General features: G+C 38.9%; 1 protein-coding gene and 1 pseudogene across 4 annotated transcripts in view; both read right to left on the bottom strand.

Annotated features, from left to right (window-relative positions):
• Positions 1-15,711, bottom strand: part of CFI (complement factor I) — a 51,183-nt gene extending 35,472 nt beyond the window's left edge. For 2 of the 4 annotated variants that reach the window (XM_014466695.2, XM_014466696.2), the window contains exons 1-4: positions 15,458-15,711; positions 7,091-7,138; positions 3,635-3,682; positions 1,294-1,341 (exon numbers count right to left, since the gene is read on the bottom strand). In XM_014466695.2, the coding sequence (XP_014322181.1) occupies positions 1,294-1,341; positions 3,635-3,682; positions 7,091-7,138; positions 15,458-15,514 (201 nt within the window). In that variant the 5' untranslated portion in view covers positions 15,515-15,711. The remainder of the gene's footprint in view (positions 1-1,293; positions 1,342-3,634; positions 3,683-7,090; positions 7,139-15,457) is intronic. The other 2 variants (XM_014466699.2, XM_014466697.2) reach the window with 2 other exon arrangements.
• LOC102425910 lies at positions 10,278-10,682 on the bottom strand (annotated as a pseudogene).
• Positions 15,712-16,260: the final 549 nt, after the last annotated feature.

The following is a 16,260-nucleotide window of genomic DNA, read 5'->3' as shown; positions in this document are numbered from 1 at the left end:
AGTTTTAGTTAACATGATCTTTAACATGATCTTCACAAATGGACAGTGGCTTAGACATTCTTATAGAGAAATGAATGCTGGATTGAAAATAATGCCAAAATGCAGCACCAGTGAATAAGAAAACGACTGTCTACAACACTTCTAAGCACAGCAGAAGCTGCTCAGCAGCCACATTATGGGGTTAAAAAGAAATGAAAAACTGTTCAGATACAACAGAAAGCCAGCCTGCCCCCTAATCAAATTATTTGAAATATAGATTTACATCTACTATCATTCATGATGAATCTCTCTCTACCATATGTGCTTAATTGTATATGTTGCTCTTTGTGAGGTATCTTTTCCAGCTAGTATGCAATATGCCATTAAGAGCAAATGAAAAATTATAAAACTAATGAGCTGTGTTTAGTGATATTATTCCATTAAAGATTAATGGTGAAAATTATTAAATACTAGAGGCCCGGTGCACAAAAATTTGTGCACTCAGATGGGTCCCTCAGCCTGGCCTGTGCCCTCTTGCAGTCTGGGGCCCCTCAGGGGCCCCTTCCCCTGGCTGCTGGCACCAGTTTTCCTCCAGACCCGTAACCCAGGCCTTCGCTCTTTGCCGGGAGGGGCCAGAGCGGAGGGGGGGGGGCTTAGCTCTTCGCTCGCTGTGCGGGCCCCTGGGGCTTGGCAGAGGCCGGCGTGGCGGACTTCCCTCTTTACTCTTCCCTCACCACGCTGGCCTTCGCTCGCTGCTCCTGCCTGAGGCCAGCTGGCTCCACTCTGTTGCTTGGCGCCTACGTATGCAAATTAACTGCCATCTTTGTTGGCGGTTAACCACCATCTTTCTTGGCAGTTAATTTGCATATCGCCCTGATTAGCCAATGGGAAGCATAGCAAAGGTACGGTCAATTACCCTTTTTGTCTTTTACTAGATAGAATTATTTATGTGTTCAAAATTTGGTTTGTCTTTAAGGTGCATTTATTTGTACAGCAGTGTTTTATTATTTAAAAGTAAATATATTCACATATATTGGTAGTACATATTAAAATTTTTAGCAATTACTACTATAGCCTAGTCATCTATAAAACATGATTTAACTTCTTTAGCAGAGGCAGCTTTTTGGTGTATATGGACTTATTTTTTTGGGGGGGGGGTCCTTTCCTTGGTATTTGTAATGATGTAACAATTATTTTGATGTAAATTTTATTTTTTTTTCTAGAAAGGACTACAATGAAACCATTTTTCATAGATGGTTGGCCATTGGAAAGCAAATAAGAAACAGTCTCCTAGTCAACCCCAGCATGCTTTACCTGTGGTTTCTTCCTCTGATTCAATCTTTTTGGGTTTTGGGCTTCATCCTATAAACAAAAGAAAAGAATGCTCACCCATGCCCAAAGCGAGGAAAAGTCCACCCTTTCCCATCCTACTGCTTTTTATGAAAAAGTAGAAAGCCCCCTTCTGCGGCTAACTAGCTGTGACTTCACCTTCCTGATTCTGTTTCCTCTTCTATAAAATGTGGAAAATAAAAATGAACATTTCAGATCCTATACAAATGCTACAACGATGTGATTGTGGGAGATTGGATATGGCCCCAATTGAAAAAGTAGGAAAAAAAAATCTTTACTAATATTTAAATATGGGTTGGGACCTGTGCCTGCATTTATAATAATTCATTCAATATTTATAGAGAGCCTACTGTGTGCGAGGCACTGTTCTAGCTTTTTGGGATACAACTATGAATATCACCAAGTCAAAGAGCTTACATTTCTAGTAGGAAAAGAAGATCAAAATGATTAAGAAATAAATACATAGTATGACATATAGTGACAAATGCTATGTACGGTGAGAAAGATAGAGATGGTGGAGAGAGAGGGAAGGATTGCTATTTCATATAGGGTTGTCAGGAAAGACTTTGGGAAGAAGTTTACCTTAGAACAGAAACCTGAAGGTGAGTGAACAAGCCATGCAGATGTCTAGAGATGAAGTGTCATGGTCAGAGGAAAAAGCTGGGGGGAAGCTGTGTGGTGGGAGCACATGTGCAGTGTGGTGCCCTGTTGGTCTGGAGGACAGTGTGGCTGGAGGGAGAGCAGGAGGAGGAGGTCAGAGTACGGAGGGGCAGGCAATTGATCATTGGAACTTTGTGGGCTACGTAAAGATTTTGGCTTATTCTGTGCATAAAATTTAAAGCCATTGGAGGGTGTGAGCCCTATGACATTTAGAGGTGAGGCAGATGTTGAAGAGTTGGTAGAGGAGATGGGAAGATGTGGCCAGTGCAGTAACAGACGAATAAACAGAGAAAGGTGGCACAGAGGCAAAGAGAAGGGAGGGGCGATCAGCAGCTGTGTCTAAGGCATCTCCAGTAAGACGGTGACCTTGACAAATATAATTCTGGTGCAATGTTGGGAACTCAAGCCTGACTGGGTTCCAGAAAGAATGGGAAAAGAGAAATTGAGCACAGGATATTTTTGAGAGTGTTGTGTAAAATGGGGTGATAATTGGAGGGGGCTATGAGGTTAAGAGAGGGTTTTTTTTAAGTTTATTAATATTTAGAGAAAGGAGGGGGGAGAGTTAGTGGAAAGAGAAAAAGAGAGGGGAGACAGAGAGAGAGAGAGAGAGAGAGAGAGAGAGAGAGAGAGAGAGAGATTTATGTGAAATACAAACATTGATTAGTTGCCTCCTTACACCCCCTGACTGGGGATTGAACCCACAACATTTTGGTGAACTGGATGATGCTCCAACCAATTAAGGCACCCAGCCAAGGCAAGAGGATTTTTGTTTTAAGACAGAGGTTCACATACATGTGCTTGATAAAGGAACATTATGGACTATGTGATCTAGTTTTAGATAACATGATCTTTAACATGATCTTCACAAATGGACAGTGGCTTAGACATTCTTATAGAGAAATGAATGCTGGATTGAAAATAAAGACAAAATGCAGCACCAGTGAATAATAAAACGACAGCCTACACTTCTAAGCACAGTAGAAGCTGCTCAGCAGCCACATTATGGGGTTTAAAAAATGAAAAACTGTTCAGATATAACAGAAAGCCAGCCTGCCCCCTAATCAGACTATTTGAAATATAGATTTACATCTACTATCATTCATGATGAATCTCTCTCTATGTGCTTAATTGTGTATGTTGCTCTTTGTGAGGTATCTTTTCCAGCTAATATGCAATATGCCATTAAAATCAAATAAAAAATATCAAAACTAATGAAATGTATTTAGTGATATTATTTCATTAAAGAGTAATGGTGAAAATTATTAAAATGTTATTTATGTGTTCAAAATTTGGTTTGTCTTTAAGGTGCATTTATTTGTACAGCAGTGTTTTATTATTTAAAAGTAAATATATTCACATATACTGGTAGCACATATTAAAATTGTTAGCAATTACTACTATAGCCTAGTCATCTATAAAATGTGATCTAACTTCTTTAGCTGAGGCTGCTCTTTTGTATATATGGATTATTGTATTATTTTTTTGGGGGGAGGGTCCTTTCCTTGGTATTTGTAATGATGTAACAATTATTTTGATGTAAATTTTTTTTTCTAGAAAGGACTACAATAAAACCATTTTAGATAGATGGTTGGCCATTGGAAAGCAAATAAGAAACAGTCTCCTAGTCAACCCCAGCATGCTTTACCTGTGGTTTCTTCCTCAGATTCAATTTTTTTTGGTTTTGGTCTTCATCCTATAAACAAAAGAAAAGAATGCTCACCCATGCCCAAAGCGAGGAAAAGTCCACCCTTTCCCATCCTACTGCTTTTTATGAAAAAGTAGAAAGTCCCCTTCTACTGCTAACTAGCTGTGACTTCACTTTTCTGATTCTGTTTCCTCTTCTATAAAATGTGGAAATTAAAAATAATGTCCTCACAGAGTTGTTGTGAGGATCCAATGAAAACCCATGGGAAAGCACAAATGAACATTTAAGATCCTATACAAATGGTATAACGATGTGATTGTGGGAGATTGCATATGGCCCCCAATTCTTCTATTGAAAAAGTAGGAAAAGATAATCTTTATTAATATTTAAATATGGGTTGGGTCTTGTGCCTGCATTCAAAACATATTCATTCAATAGTTATAGAGAGCCTACTATGTGCAAGGCACTGTTCTAGCTCCTTGGGCTATAACTGTGAACAGCACCAAGTTAAGGAGCTTACATTTCTAGTAGGGAAAGCAGATAAAAATGAATAAGGAATAAATACATAGTATGGCATATGGTGACAAATGCTATGTATGGCGAGAAAGATAGAGATGATGGAGAGAGGGGGAAGGATTGCTATTTCATATAGGGTTGTCAGGGAAGACTTTGGGAAGAAGTTTACCTTAGAACAGAAACCTGAAGGCGAGTGAGCTAGCCATGCAGATGTCTAGAGATGAAGAGTCATGGTCGGAGGAAACAGCTGGGGGGAAGCTGTGTGGTGGGAGCACATGTGCAGTGTGGTGCCCTGTTGGTCTGGAGGACAGTGTGGCTGGAGGGAGAGCAGGAGGAGGAGGTCAGAGTACAGAGGGGCAGGCAATTGATCATTGGAACTTTGTGGGCTACTGTAAAGACTTTGGCTTATTCTGTGCATGAAATGCAAAGCCATTGGAGGGTGTGAGCCCTCTGACATTTAGAGGTGGGGCAGATGTTGAAGAGTTAGTAGAGGAGATGGGAAGATGTGGCCAGTGCAGTAACAGACGAATAAACAGAGAAAGGTGGCACAGCGGCAAGGAGGAGGGAGCGATCAGCAGCTGTGTCTAAGGCATCTCCAGTAAGATGGTGACCTTGACAAATGTAATTCTGGTGCAATGGTGGGAACTCAAGCCTGACTGGGTTCCAGAAAGAATGGGAAAAGAGAAATTGAGCACAGGATATTTTTGAGAGTGTTGTGTAAAATGGGGTGATAATTGGAGGGGGCTATGAGGTCGGTCAAGAGAGGGTTTTTTTAATCCTTACCTGATATTTTTATTAATATTTAGAGAGAGAGAAAGGGGAGATAGAGGGAGAGAAAGAGAGAGAGAAAGAAACATTGATGTGAAAGAGAAACATTGATCACTTGCCTCCTATACACCTTTTAACTGGGGATTGAACCTGTAACCTTTTGGTGAATTGGACGATGCTCCAACCAACTAAGGCACCCAGCCAAGGTAAGAGGGTTTTTGTTTTAAGACAGAGGTTCACATACATGAGCTTGATAAAAGGAACATTATGGACTATATGATCTAGTTTTAGATAACATGATCTTTAACATGATCTTCACAAATGGACAGTGGCTTAGACATTCTTATAGAGAAATGAATGCTGGATTGAAAATAATGCCAAATTGCAGCACCAGTGAATAAGAAAACGACAGTCTACAACACTTCTAAGCACAGCAGAAGCTGCTCAGCAGCCACATTATGGGGTTAAAAGAAATGAATAACTGTTCAGATATAACAGAAAGCCAGCCTGCCCCCTAATCAGACTATTTGAAATATAGATTTACATCTACTATCATTCATGATGAATCTCTCTCTATGTGCTTAATTGTATATGTTCTCTTTGTGAGGTATCTTTTCCAGCTGATATGCAATATGCCATTAAAATCAAATGAAAAATATCAAAACTAATGAAATATTTTTAGTGACATTATTTCATTAAAGATTAATGGTGAAAATTATTAAAATGTTATTTATGTGTTCAAAATTTGGTTTGTCTTTAAGGTTCATTTATTTGCACAGCAGTGTTTTATTATTTAAAAGTAAATATATTCACACTAGTGGCTCCGTGCATGAAATTCATGCAATTAAAAGGGAATTAATTAGAGGAAATATTTAAATATTGCTATTTGCTCTTTCTGTATAATAGAAGTGTCAGAGATGAAAGAAAATTAGTAAAATGTATATGAAAATCTTCCCCGTCAGGGTCTTGGATGCGCCGCATCACCTAGAGCAGCCGTGGGCAAACTACGGCCCGCGGGCCGGATCCGGCCTGTTTGAAATGAATAAAACTAAAAAAAAAAAAAAAAGACCGTACCCTTTTATGTAATGATGTTTACTTTGAATTTATATTAGTTCACACAAACACTCCATCCATGCTTTTGTTCCGGCCCTCCGGTCCAGTTTAAGAACCCATTGTGGCCCTCGAGTCAAAAAGTTTGCCCACCCCCTGACCTAGAGTCAAGTCTCTGCCCACCACCTGCACATGCTTTGAAAACGCAGGAGATCCAGAACTGGCTGGCCCCACCCCCGTCAAGCCCCTCTGGGCGGGGGGCACAGCCTCAGGTTCCCCGGCCTGACACCAGTTGGGGGGGTGCTGTCTCAGTTCCCCCGTCAAGCCCCGTTGGGCAGGGGGCGCAGCCTCAGGTCCCCTGGCACAGTGCAGGGGTAGGTGGTGGGGCCTGAGGTCCCCCGTCAAGCCCTGCTGGGCAAGGGGCACAGCCTGAGGTCCCCCAGCCCAGTGCAGGTGAGGGGGGCACAGCATGAGGTCCCCCAGCCTGAGGTCTCCCAGCCCAGAGCTGGGTCAGGCGGCGTGGCCTTAGGTGTCCTGGCCCAGCGCCAGAGCAGGGACATGGCCTGAGGTCCCCTTTCAAGTCCCGCTGGGCGAGGGGTGCAGTCTGAGGTCTCTGTCAAGCCCTGCTGTGGGGGAGGGGGGGCATGGCTGAGGTCTCCTGGCCAGGCGTCAGGGCGGGGGGCACGACCTGAGGTCTCCCGTCAAGCCCCGCGGGGTGGGGGGCATGGCCTGAGGTCCCTTGCCCCATCCAGGTGCCATGCAGCCTCAGGTCCCTGCTGTTCTGTCATGACGTTATGGTGTCCCGGCTAATTTGCATATTCCTCTATTATATAGATAGATATACTGGTAGCACATATTCAAAATTTTTAGCAATTACTACTATAGCCTAGTCATCTATAAAACGTGATCTAACTTCTTTAGCTGAGACTGCTCTTTTGTGCATATGGACTTATTTGGGGGGGGGGGGGTCCTTTCCTTGGTATTTGTAATGATGTAACAATTATTTTGATGTAAATTTTATTTTTTTTTAGAAAGGACTACAATAAAACCATTTTAGATAGATGGTTGGCCATTGGAAAGCAAATAAGAAACAGTCTCCTAGTCAACCCCAGCATGCTTTACCTGTGGTTTCTTCCTCTGATTCAATCTTTTTGGGTTTTCGTCTTCATCCTATAAATAAAAGAAAAGAATGCTCACCCATGCCCAAAGCGAGGAAAAGTCCACCCTTTCCCATCCTACTGCTTTTTATGAAAAAGTAGAAAGTCCCCTCTGCGCTAACTAGCTGTGACTTCACCTTCCTGATTCTGTTTCCTCTTCTATAAAATGTGGAAATTAAAAATAATATCCTCACAGAGTTGTTGTGAGGATCCAATGAAAACCCATGGGAGAGCACAAATGAACATTTAAGATCCTATACAAATGCTATAACAATGTGATTGTGGGAGATTGCATATGGCCCCAATTCTTCTATCCTCCCTTCATCTCTGTCCTAACCTGTGCCTCTCACTGGTGCAGGGTGTATTTTACTACCTCTAGACCCTGGGCCTGGCCTTCTGACTTGTTTTGGTCAATAGGATGTCAGAAGATGTGACGGAAGAGATGTTTGTGCAACTGGTTTTATCCTTTTGCTTTTCTGTCATATATTCTGAGAACAACATGGCCAGGCTACTAAAGAAGAACCCCGTATCTGTAGATTCACTTCCTGCAGTTACAGTTATCTAAGGTCAACTGAGATTCCAAAATATTAAATAGAAAATTCCAGAATTACACAATTTATAAGTTTTAAATCACATGCTGAAATCTCATGCTATCTCACTCCGTCCCACCAGGGATATGGATTACCCTTTGTCCAGCATATACACACTACGTATGCTACCCACCCATTAGTCATTGGGTTATCAGATCAACTGTTAGTGGTACTGCAGTGCTTAAGTAACTTAATTATGTCAATATTGCTCAAGTAACTTAACAACGGCCAAAGCCATTCACATGACTTTGATTACAATATATTGTTAAAACTGTTCTATTTTATTATTATTTATTGTTGTTAATCTCTTACTATGCCTAATTTATAAATTAAACTAAACTCTATCATAGGTATGTATATATAGGAAAGAAATATAGTATATATAGGGTTCAGTATTATATGCAGATTCAGACATTCATTGAGGTTCTTAGAACATATTCCCCATGAACAAGGTGGGGACCACTGTATATATAGATGTATATATGAAATCATGCCTGTAAAATTCAAAATACTTAGTACAGTACAATACAAATAAGGATAAAAGTAATAGATAAATATTTTTAACTATATTAATGTACTTACTGAAAAAGGAAAAAAATTATACCTGTATATAGATCTGTTGTAAAAATGAATAATAATATTATAGTTTAACAATTAAATACACAAATAAAAAAGAATTAAATACACAAATAAAAAAGAATAATACATTTTATTTTAAAGATATTATTTATTTTAAAGATATTATTCTCCCAGCTTTGGATTTAGTTTGTTCTTCTTTTTCTAGTTCTTTAAGGTGTAAAGATAGATTGTTTTGAGGTCTCTGTTTTGTTTTTATTATAGGCATTCACTGCTATGAGTTTCTCTCTGAGCACACGCGCTTTTGCCACATCCCATATGTATTGGTATGTTGTATTTTTGTTTTCATTCATCTCTAAGTTTTTCTATTTTCCCTTGTGATTTCTTTGGCCATTTGTTTAAGAGTATGTTGTTTAATTTCCACACATCTGTGAACCTTCCAGTTTTCCTGTTACTGATTTTTAGCTTTATTCCATTGTTTTTAGAGAAACTAGTACTTCATATGATTTCAACATTTTTAAATTTATTGAGACAAGGCCTAACATATAGTGCACCCTGGGGCATATTTCATGTGAACTTGAGAAAAGTGTGTATTCTGCTCTTGTTGGATGGAGTGCTCTATACATATCTGGTTGTTAGATCAGTTTGGCTTTGGTGCTCTTAAAGTCTTTTATTTTCTTTTTGATCTTGTGTCTAGGTTTTCTATCCAGTATGGAACGTGAGGTATTGAAGTCTCCAACTATTACTATAGAATTGTCTTGGCCTCCCTTCAGTTGTGTCAATGTTTGAATCATATATTTGGGGCTCTATTGTTTGGTGTGTATATTTTTATAATTATTATATATTTTAATAAACTGACTCTTTTTCATATCTAATGTCCTTTTTTGTCTCTTGTACCAAGAGACAATTAAAGTCAATTTTGTCTTGCATTAGTGTGGACTCTACACCTCTTTCTTGGTTAGTATTTGCATGGAATATCATTTTCCAATTTTTTACTTTCAAGCTATTTGTCATTGGATCTAAAGTGGGTCTTCTGTAGACAGCATATGGTTTGATCATAGTTTTTTTAAAAAATAAATTCTGCCAATCTTTGTCTATTTATTGGAGAATTTAATGTATTTACATGTAAATTAATTGCTAAGGAAGGTCTTACTTCTGCCTTTTGCTATTCTTTTTCTCTATACCCTGTACCTTTTTGTTCTTTATTTCCTCCATTATTATGCCTTTTTTATGCGTTTAGTTGATTTTTTTTATAGTGCTGTTTTGATTCTTTTCTCATTTCCTTTTTTTTTTTTGGAGGAGTATATATTTAAAGATGTTTTCTTTGTGGTTACCATGGGGATTATACGTTAAACCTTGATTTATAGCAATTTTGTTTGCATTAATACCAATCTAGCTTCAAGAGCATATAAAAACTCTGCTCCTGTATAGTTCATACCCTCTGTATGGTTCCATAGTATAATAATAATACTCTGTTATTATTGTCACACATTACATCTTTATACATTGTGTCATTGTTAACATAGATTTATGATTATATTTATACATTTGCCTTTTAAATCATTGAGGAAATAAAAAGAGTAGATATGAACTAAAAGTATAATAACATTGGTGTTTGTATTTACCTACATAAATACAAAAGTATTTACCTTTACAGGGGCTCTTTGTTTCTTCACGTGGCTTCAAGTTACTGTATAGTGTCCTTTTGTTCAGCCGGAAGCACTCCCTTTCTTGTGGTGCATTTCTTGTAGAACAGGTCTACCAGCAACTAACTCCATCAACTTTTGTTCATCTGAGAATGTCTTCATTTCTCCATTTTTTGTTTTTTAAATATTTTATATGGTAAAAATATAGCAAAAACATTTTTTGTTCAAAGAGGAAAAAATATATTGCTGTGACTACATTTCTAAGGATGATTTAAGTAGTGGCTGGCTCCTCATCTGTGTACTGTAGTGTAGGTTGACTTCAATCATGACTTTTCCAGCTTTAACCATTTATCAAAGCCAAAGTCATGCTTTAAAGACACATGAAGAAACAGAGCAAGTGGAAACCAACCTTGATCATGGCTTATGTCCTCGATTCTTTATTTCTGTTGTATCAAACACTCCCATGTTACGACTTGGCACCATAATGAACTGATAGACATTCCAAGTAGCAACAGGCAAGTTGAGAAGGAAGATGAACCAGTTCAATGAAATGAGCATTAATTCAGTGACAGTGGTATGACCAATCTGGAAATTCTGTAATTACCTACTTGCTTAATGTCAAGCAACATGATCTAGTATTAATGTAATCATATTCTAAATCAGACAATGTAATTATGAAGTATACTGAGAGGAAGATGAATGAGCAGCAGTCAAGGATAGAGAAGACAAACACCAATGCCTCCATCCTCATCCTTCTCTACTGCTGATCTTTCCATCAAGCCGACTCTGGTGCCCCTTAATTTCTCCATTTTTAAAAGAAAGCTTTGTTGAATATAGAATTCTTGGTTGACAGTTCTTTTCTTTCAGGACATTAAAAATGTCATCCCACTATCTTCTGTCCTTTGTGGTTTCTGATGAGAGAGATGCGAATCTTATTGAGGATTCGTTGTCCAAGATGAGTTGCTTTCTTCTTGCTATTTTCAAGATTTTCTGTTTTGTTCTTTAATAGTATCATTATAATGTGCCTTGGTGTGGATTTCTTTGTGCTATCTTCTGTGGGGAAGTAAGCTCCCTGAAACTGTAGATTCCTATCTTTCTCAAATTTGGGAGATTTTGGTTATTATTTCTTCTGATATCCTCTGTAAGTGTTTCTCTTTTCCCTCTGAGATTCTCATTATGGATATATTGATATGCTTGATGGTGTCCTATAGGTCTCTTAGGCCCTTGTAATTTTTTTCTTTTTACTCCTGAGATTGGATAATTTAATTGCCTGATCCTAAAGTTCACTTGCTCTTCTGCATGCTTATCTGTTGTTAAAGCCTTCTAGTGAGTTTTTTCATTTTCATTATTACACTTTTCAGCTTCAGAATTTGTCTGAATCTTTTTTATAATTTTTATCTCTATTTAAATGCTCTATTTGTTCATATGTCCTCCTCCCAGTTTTCTCTAGCCCTTTGAAGGTATTAGAGACAGTTGATGTAAAGTCTTTGCCTGGTAAGTCCAAAGTCTGTTCTTTGTCAGGGACCATATCTGTTAATTTCTCCTGTGAATAGGCTGTATTTTCTTGTTTCATTGAATGCTTCATAATATTTTGTTGAAGACTGGACATTTTTAATATTATAATGTAGTTACTCTTGAAAACAGATTCTTCTCAGGGTTTGCTTTTCTTGCTTATTGCAGACTATAGCTGTTTGTTTAGTGACTTTTCTTAAGTTTTTGTGAACTTTATTTTTTGTGTGTTGTCTTTGAAGTCTCTGTTCCTTTATCTTGTATTCAGTTAGTGTTTAGACAAAGATTTCCTTGATCATAAGAAGCCAGAGAGAAAGAGAGTGAGAGTGAGAAAAAGAGAAAGGGAGAGAGAAGAGAATAAAAGAGAAAGGAAGAAAGGAAGAAAGGAAGGAAGGAAGAGCATGTATGTTGCTTTCTAAAGTCCTGAATATATACAGGTGCTGTTGAAAGCCTTAATTTCCTATGGATACTCTTCCCCTACCTTTTCCTCCCAAGCTTTAGCATCCTATGGTGTGTCTCAACTGTGATATTTTGTCCCAGATGGCTGTGGGTTGTTTTCTTGCCATACAATGCTTGAGGAATGCCTGCTGCCTTTCCTCCTCTGAATGAGGTCCGAGTTAGGTAAAATAAAGACAAATACATTGTGTTAGGCTTTCAAGCAGCCCCAAGGCAGGTTAGAACAGACAAACAATTATTTTAAAATAAAGTCTGCTCTGCTCCTTCTAGAGCTGGGGACTAGAGTTCCACCCTGGGAATGCGGATTGCCATCTTCAAGACAGCCACTGAGCTGGGGACACGGTGGGGCAAGGGCAAGTAGAAATGCCACAAAGCTTTCCTACCATTTTAACGTTTCCTTTCCTGTCATTCAGAGTTCACTTAGGTGCCATTGACCTTTGACTGATAGCCAGAGCTCTAAGTTAGTTCTGACAGTCGGCTTGGTTTTTTCTGTCTTTTTATGCCATTTTGGTTGGCCTCCTTCTCGGCACTGAATGTAGCCTCCTGGGCATATTCTATTCCCAGCATCTTGTTACTCAGCTGAACATTACTCTAGTCCTTCCTTTCTGAAATGCTACCCATTTATATCAAGATTTATGATCAACTTTAAGAGTAAAAGAGACATTTAAGATTTCAGGGTGGGATTATACCACAGCACAGTGCCACCCCAGTAGACAACTATGTTGAGCGGAGCACTTGGCTTCCCTGTTCTTTAAGATCCCTTGGTTATTCCTACAGCAGTCTCTCCCTCTGTGCTCTGGAGTTTGTCACCGTTCTCTCCTGCGTCTCTTTACCTCTTTGCCTGAGTAGGTTCAGTAACTTCTTATTTCATTATTCAGGACAATGCAAGTCTATCCCACTCCCAGCCACCTCTGCCATTAACATATCTATGGCCGAATCAGTTCATCAGAATGCTTTGATATAAAAAGGGAGAGGGCATGTTTATTACCTGGAAGGAAATCTGCTCCCAGCTTTCAAAATAACAAAGATTTCTTGCAGCTGTATATATTTTGTTTTATTTGAAAATTTAGATACATTTTAAAACTTCTTTGAACACATTTATATTGTCCCTATGGTAACCTCCATTTAAAAGTAGTTACTTCCCAGATTCCATTTTCTTTTATAAACTAACTAGAAGCCCGGTGCATGAAATTTGTGCATTGGGGGGGGGGGGTGTCCCTCAGCCCAGCCTGCACCCTCTCCAATCTGGGATCCCTCTCACAATCCAGGACTGCTGGCTCCTAGTTGCTCACCTGCCTGCCTGCCTGATTGCCCCTAACCACTCCCCTGCCAGCCTGATCAGTGCCTAACTGCTCCTCTGCTGGCCCAATTGCCCCTAACTGCCCTCCCCTGCCGGCCTGGTCACCCCTGTCCTCCCCTGCAGACCTGGTCACCCCTAACTGCCCTCCCTTGCCAGCCTGGTTGCCCCCAACTGCCCTCCCCTGCAGGGCTGGTCTCCCCTAACTGCCCTCCCTTGCCAGCCTGGTTGCCCCCAACTGCCCTCCCCTGCAGGGCTGGTCTCCCCCAACTGCCCTCCTCTGCTGGCCATCTTGTGTGTTGGAGTGATGGTCAATTTGTATATTAATCTTTTATTAGATAGGATATTTTAAGAAGTTCTGAAAATTTCACAAATATGATAGTAACTCCTCTCAGAATGCTGTTGGTTAAATGAATAAAGACAACTTTATTGTTGGATTATTGTTTAGTGAAAAAAAAAGAGGCTTTTTTTTCTTTTTGTAAGTGAAAACTACTATTTTTAGTTTTTTGAAAAATAAAATTCTGTTTTTGTTCCAGGAACTGAAAATATAGCTGAAATGTCTTTTTTATTCCTTCAAAAAAACAAATTTTTCTTATTATAAATCAGCACACTTTTTGGTATTTAAAAAAGAAAAGTGAAGGATGAGTAAGACAGAATTTCTGAATTCTGAAAATTCATAAATGTATAAAACAGAAAATAAAAGTCACCAGTAATCCTATCACTCAGAGATACCAGTTGTTATCTGTTTGATATATACTCTCCTAGAACTTTTAAATTGACATTTATTTAAGCAGCTACATTTGTGTGTGAGTGTGTATACACACAGATACATGTACATATGTGTGTGTATATTTTTTATTTAACAAGCAGATTTTAGTAAGGTCTTTTTTTAGTAAATATAGAATGCATTGTTTTTATGGGTACATGGTAGTTCATTTATGGATGTGCAATCATTTGATCAGTCTCTTATAAATGAGCATTTAGTTTATTTTCATTTGCTTTCTGCTATAAACATTGCATATATATATATATATTTTAGAAGTTATAGGAAATTAAAAATATGTAATTCTGATTTCTTAGGTAGTTTTCTTTAAATATTTGCTTCTATAAATTGTGCCTAAATATTTGCTTCTATAAATTGTGCCAAGACAAAGACAGTTTTTGGAATCATATTTTAAAATGCTACGATCACAAAAGTAGGATGGCCTTCCAACCTGGCTACAATCTGTCATTTCAGCTTTAACTCTATGAATTGCCCACAGAGTCTCCACTCTGATCAAATGGGTTTATTCATCTGGTGATAGAAAAGAGCCTGCACTTCGCTATCTTCCTGCCATAGCACTGGCTGCTTCTCCAGGCTGGGAAGGCTGGAGATCACTTTCTCTTTCTCCCCACGGATCAAATCGAATTCAGAAATACTGTAAGTCTAGCTCAAATCTCAGTCCATAAACTCTTCCTGACCTCCTAGCAGGAAGGAATTTTTCCTTCCATTGAAGTCCCTTGGCACATGGTATTTGCACCATTTTGAGGGGCAATAAAAATATACTGTCTTGTAACAGTTCCTTGTCTTGTTTTTTTTTTTTATTTTCAAATGTTATTTGAATCTTATTTCTTACTTTCCCACTGGCATATTTCTATCATCTTGCTACAACTGTACCAAAAGACGACTGAAGGAAGAGATCAGCCTTGCCATTTGCTCAGCACTGAACTTTGCACATAGAAGGAGCTTGGTAAATATTTGTTTATTTAAATATGTTTTTATTGATTTTTTTTAGGGAGAGAAAAAGGGAGAGGGAGAGAGAGAGAGAGAGAGACATTGATATGAGAGAGCAACATCAATCTGTTGCCTCCCACAGGAGCCGGACCAGGGATGGAACCCGAAACCTGAGTATGTGTCCCGACAGGGAATCGAACCTGTGACCTTTCCATGCACGGGGACGACGCTCAACCAACTGAGCCACACAGCCAGGAAAATATTTATTTATTTAATATGATGACTATGAATTACAGATCTATATCACTAAAATTCTCATTCAGTTTAATTTCTATACACAGATAAAAGCATACAAAACAGCCATTTCTTAAAGCTCTTTCCGCAAGACAGTAACAGAAATCTCTGTTACTGACTATATCCTGCCATTGTTGTTAACTGGGCTGTGTAATCTTTAAATCAAAAGAATGTCTCAAGATTTTTATATATTTTTACAATATTTAAAATGTTTTCTTAAAATAGTTTGCATAAACATCGAATCACTTACCTTACAGAAACTTAAGTGGAAGCACAAAAGTAACAGGAGAGCATGGGCAAGCTTCATGGTGGAGACGTTCAGGGTCTGCGTCTCTACTGTGGATGCTTCTCTGCCCCAGATAGTTTTTTCAAATTTAATTTTTAACCTCTGAAAAAATATTTAAAAAGATCAAGCCTTCTAAAGGGCTTTGTACTTTTGAACTCAAAGAGAATTTGGCTACAGTTCAAATAGTTTACCGTAACTGAAACAAAAAAAAAAAGGCCTTTCAGCAAATAGAAGAGGGAGGCGACCAATAGGGACTGCATTTCCTCCAGAGGAAACTGATTTTCTACTGAATAATACCTCTATTCTGTTTCCTAGGGAGGACAGAAACTACACTGCAAGACAACTTTTTGTGCTTGTGGTAAAATAAAATTATAACATTTCCCCTCAAGGTTGAAGACCAGGCGACGGCAAGAAGTAAAAGTGCATCAGATGAAAGGCTATGCTGAATACCTTAAAATCCTCCACCAAACAGTTCCTGTAGCATGCATCAAGTTGTATTCTCTGAGCACAAAAATAAATACTTTTTAAAATAAGTATTCTTGCCCTGGCACCAACGACAATGCAGGATTCATGTGTGTTTGTAAAATAAATTTGTGACCGCATTTCTGTTGTCACTGTTTGGCTTCTCCTGAAGCAGACGTGAGACAGAGTTGGGGGTTGGGGGTGGAGGGGCGGGTGGGAGGGGTAGGGGGGGCGGGAGGAGGAAAGGGGGAGGCCTGCGGGTGCAAGATGCCTGTTAGGAACGATCCAGTGAAAGGAATGGGAGA

The sequence above is a fragment of the Myotis lucifugus genome, unplaced genomic scaffold (genome assembly GCF_000147115.1).
Source record: "Myotis lucifugus unplaced genomic scaffold, Myoluc2.0 scaffold_353, whole genome shotgun sequence".
NCBI lineage: Eukaryota > Metazoa > Chordata > Mammalia > Chiroptera > Vespertilionidae > Myotis > Myotis lucifugus.
Note: the sequence above shows the minus strand (reverse complement) of the source record. Positions and strands in the feature narration are given on the sequence as shown.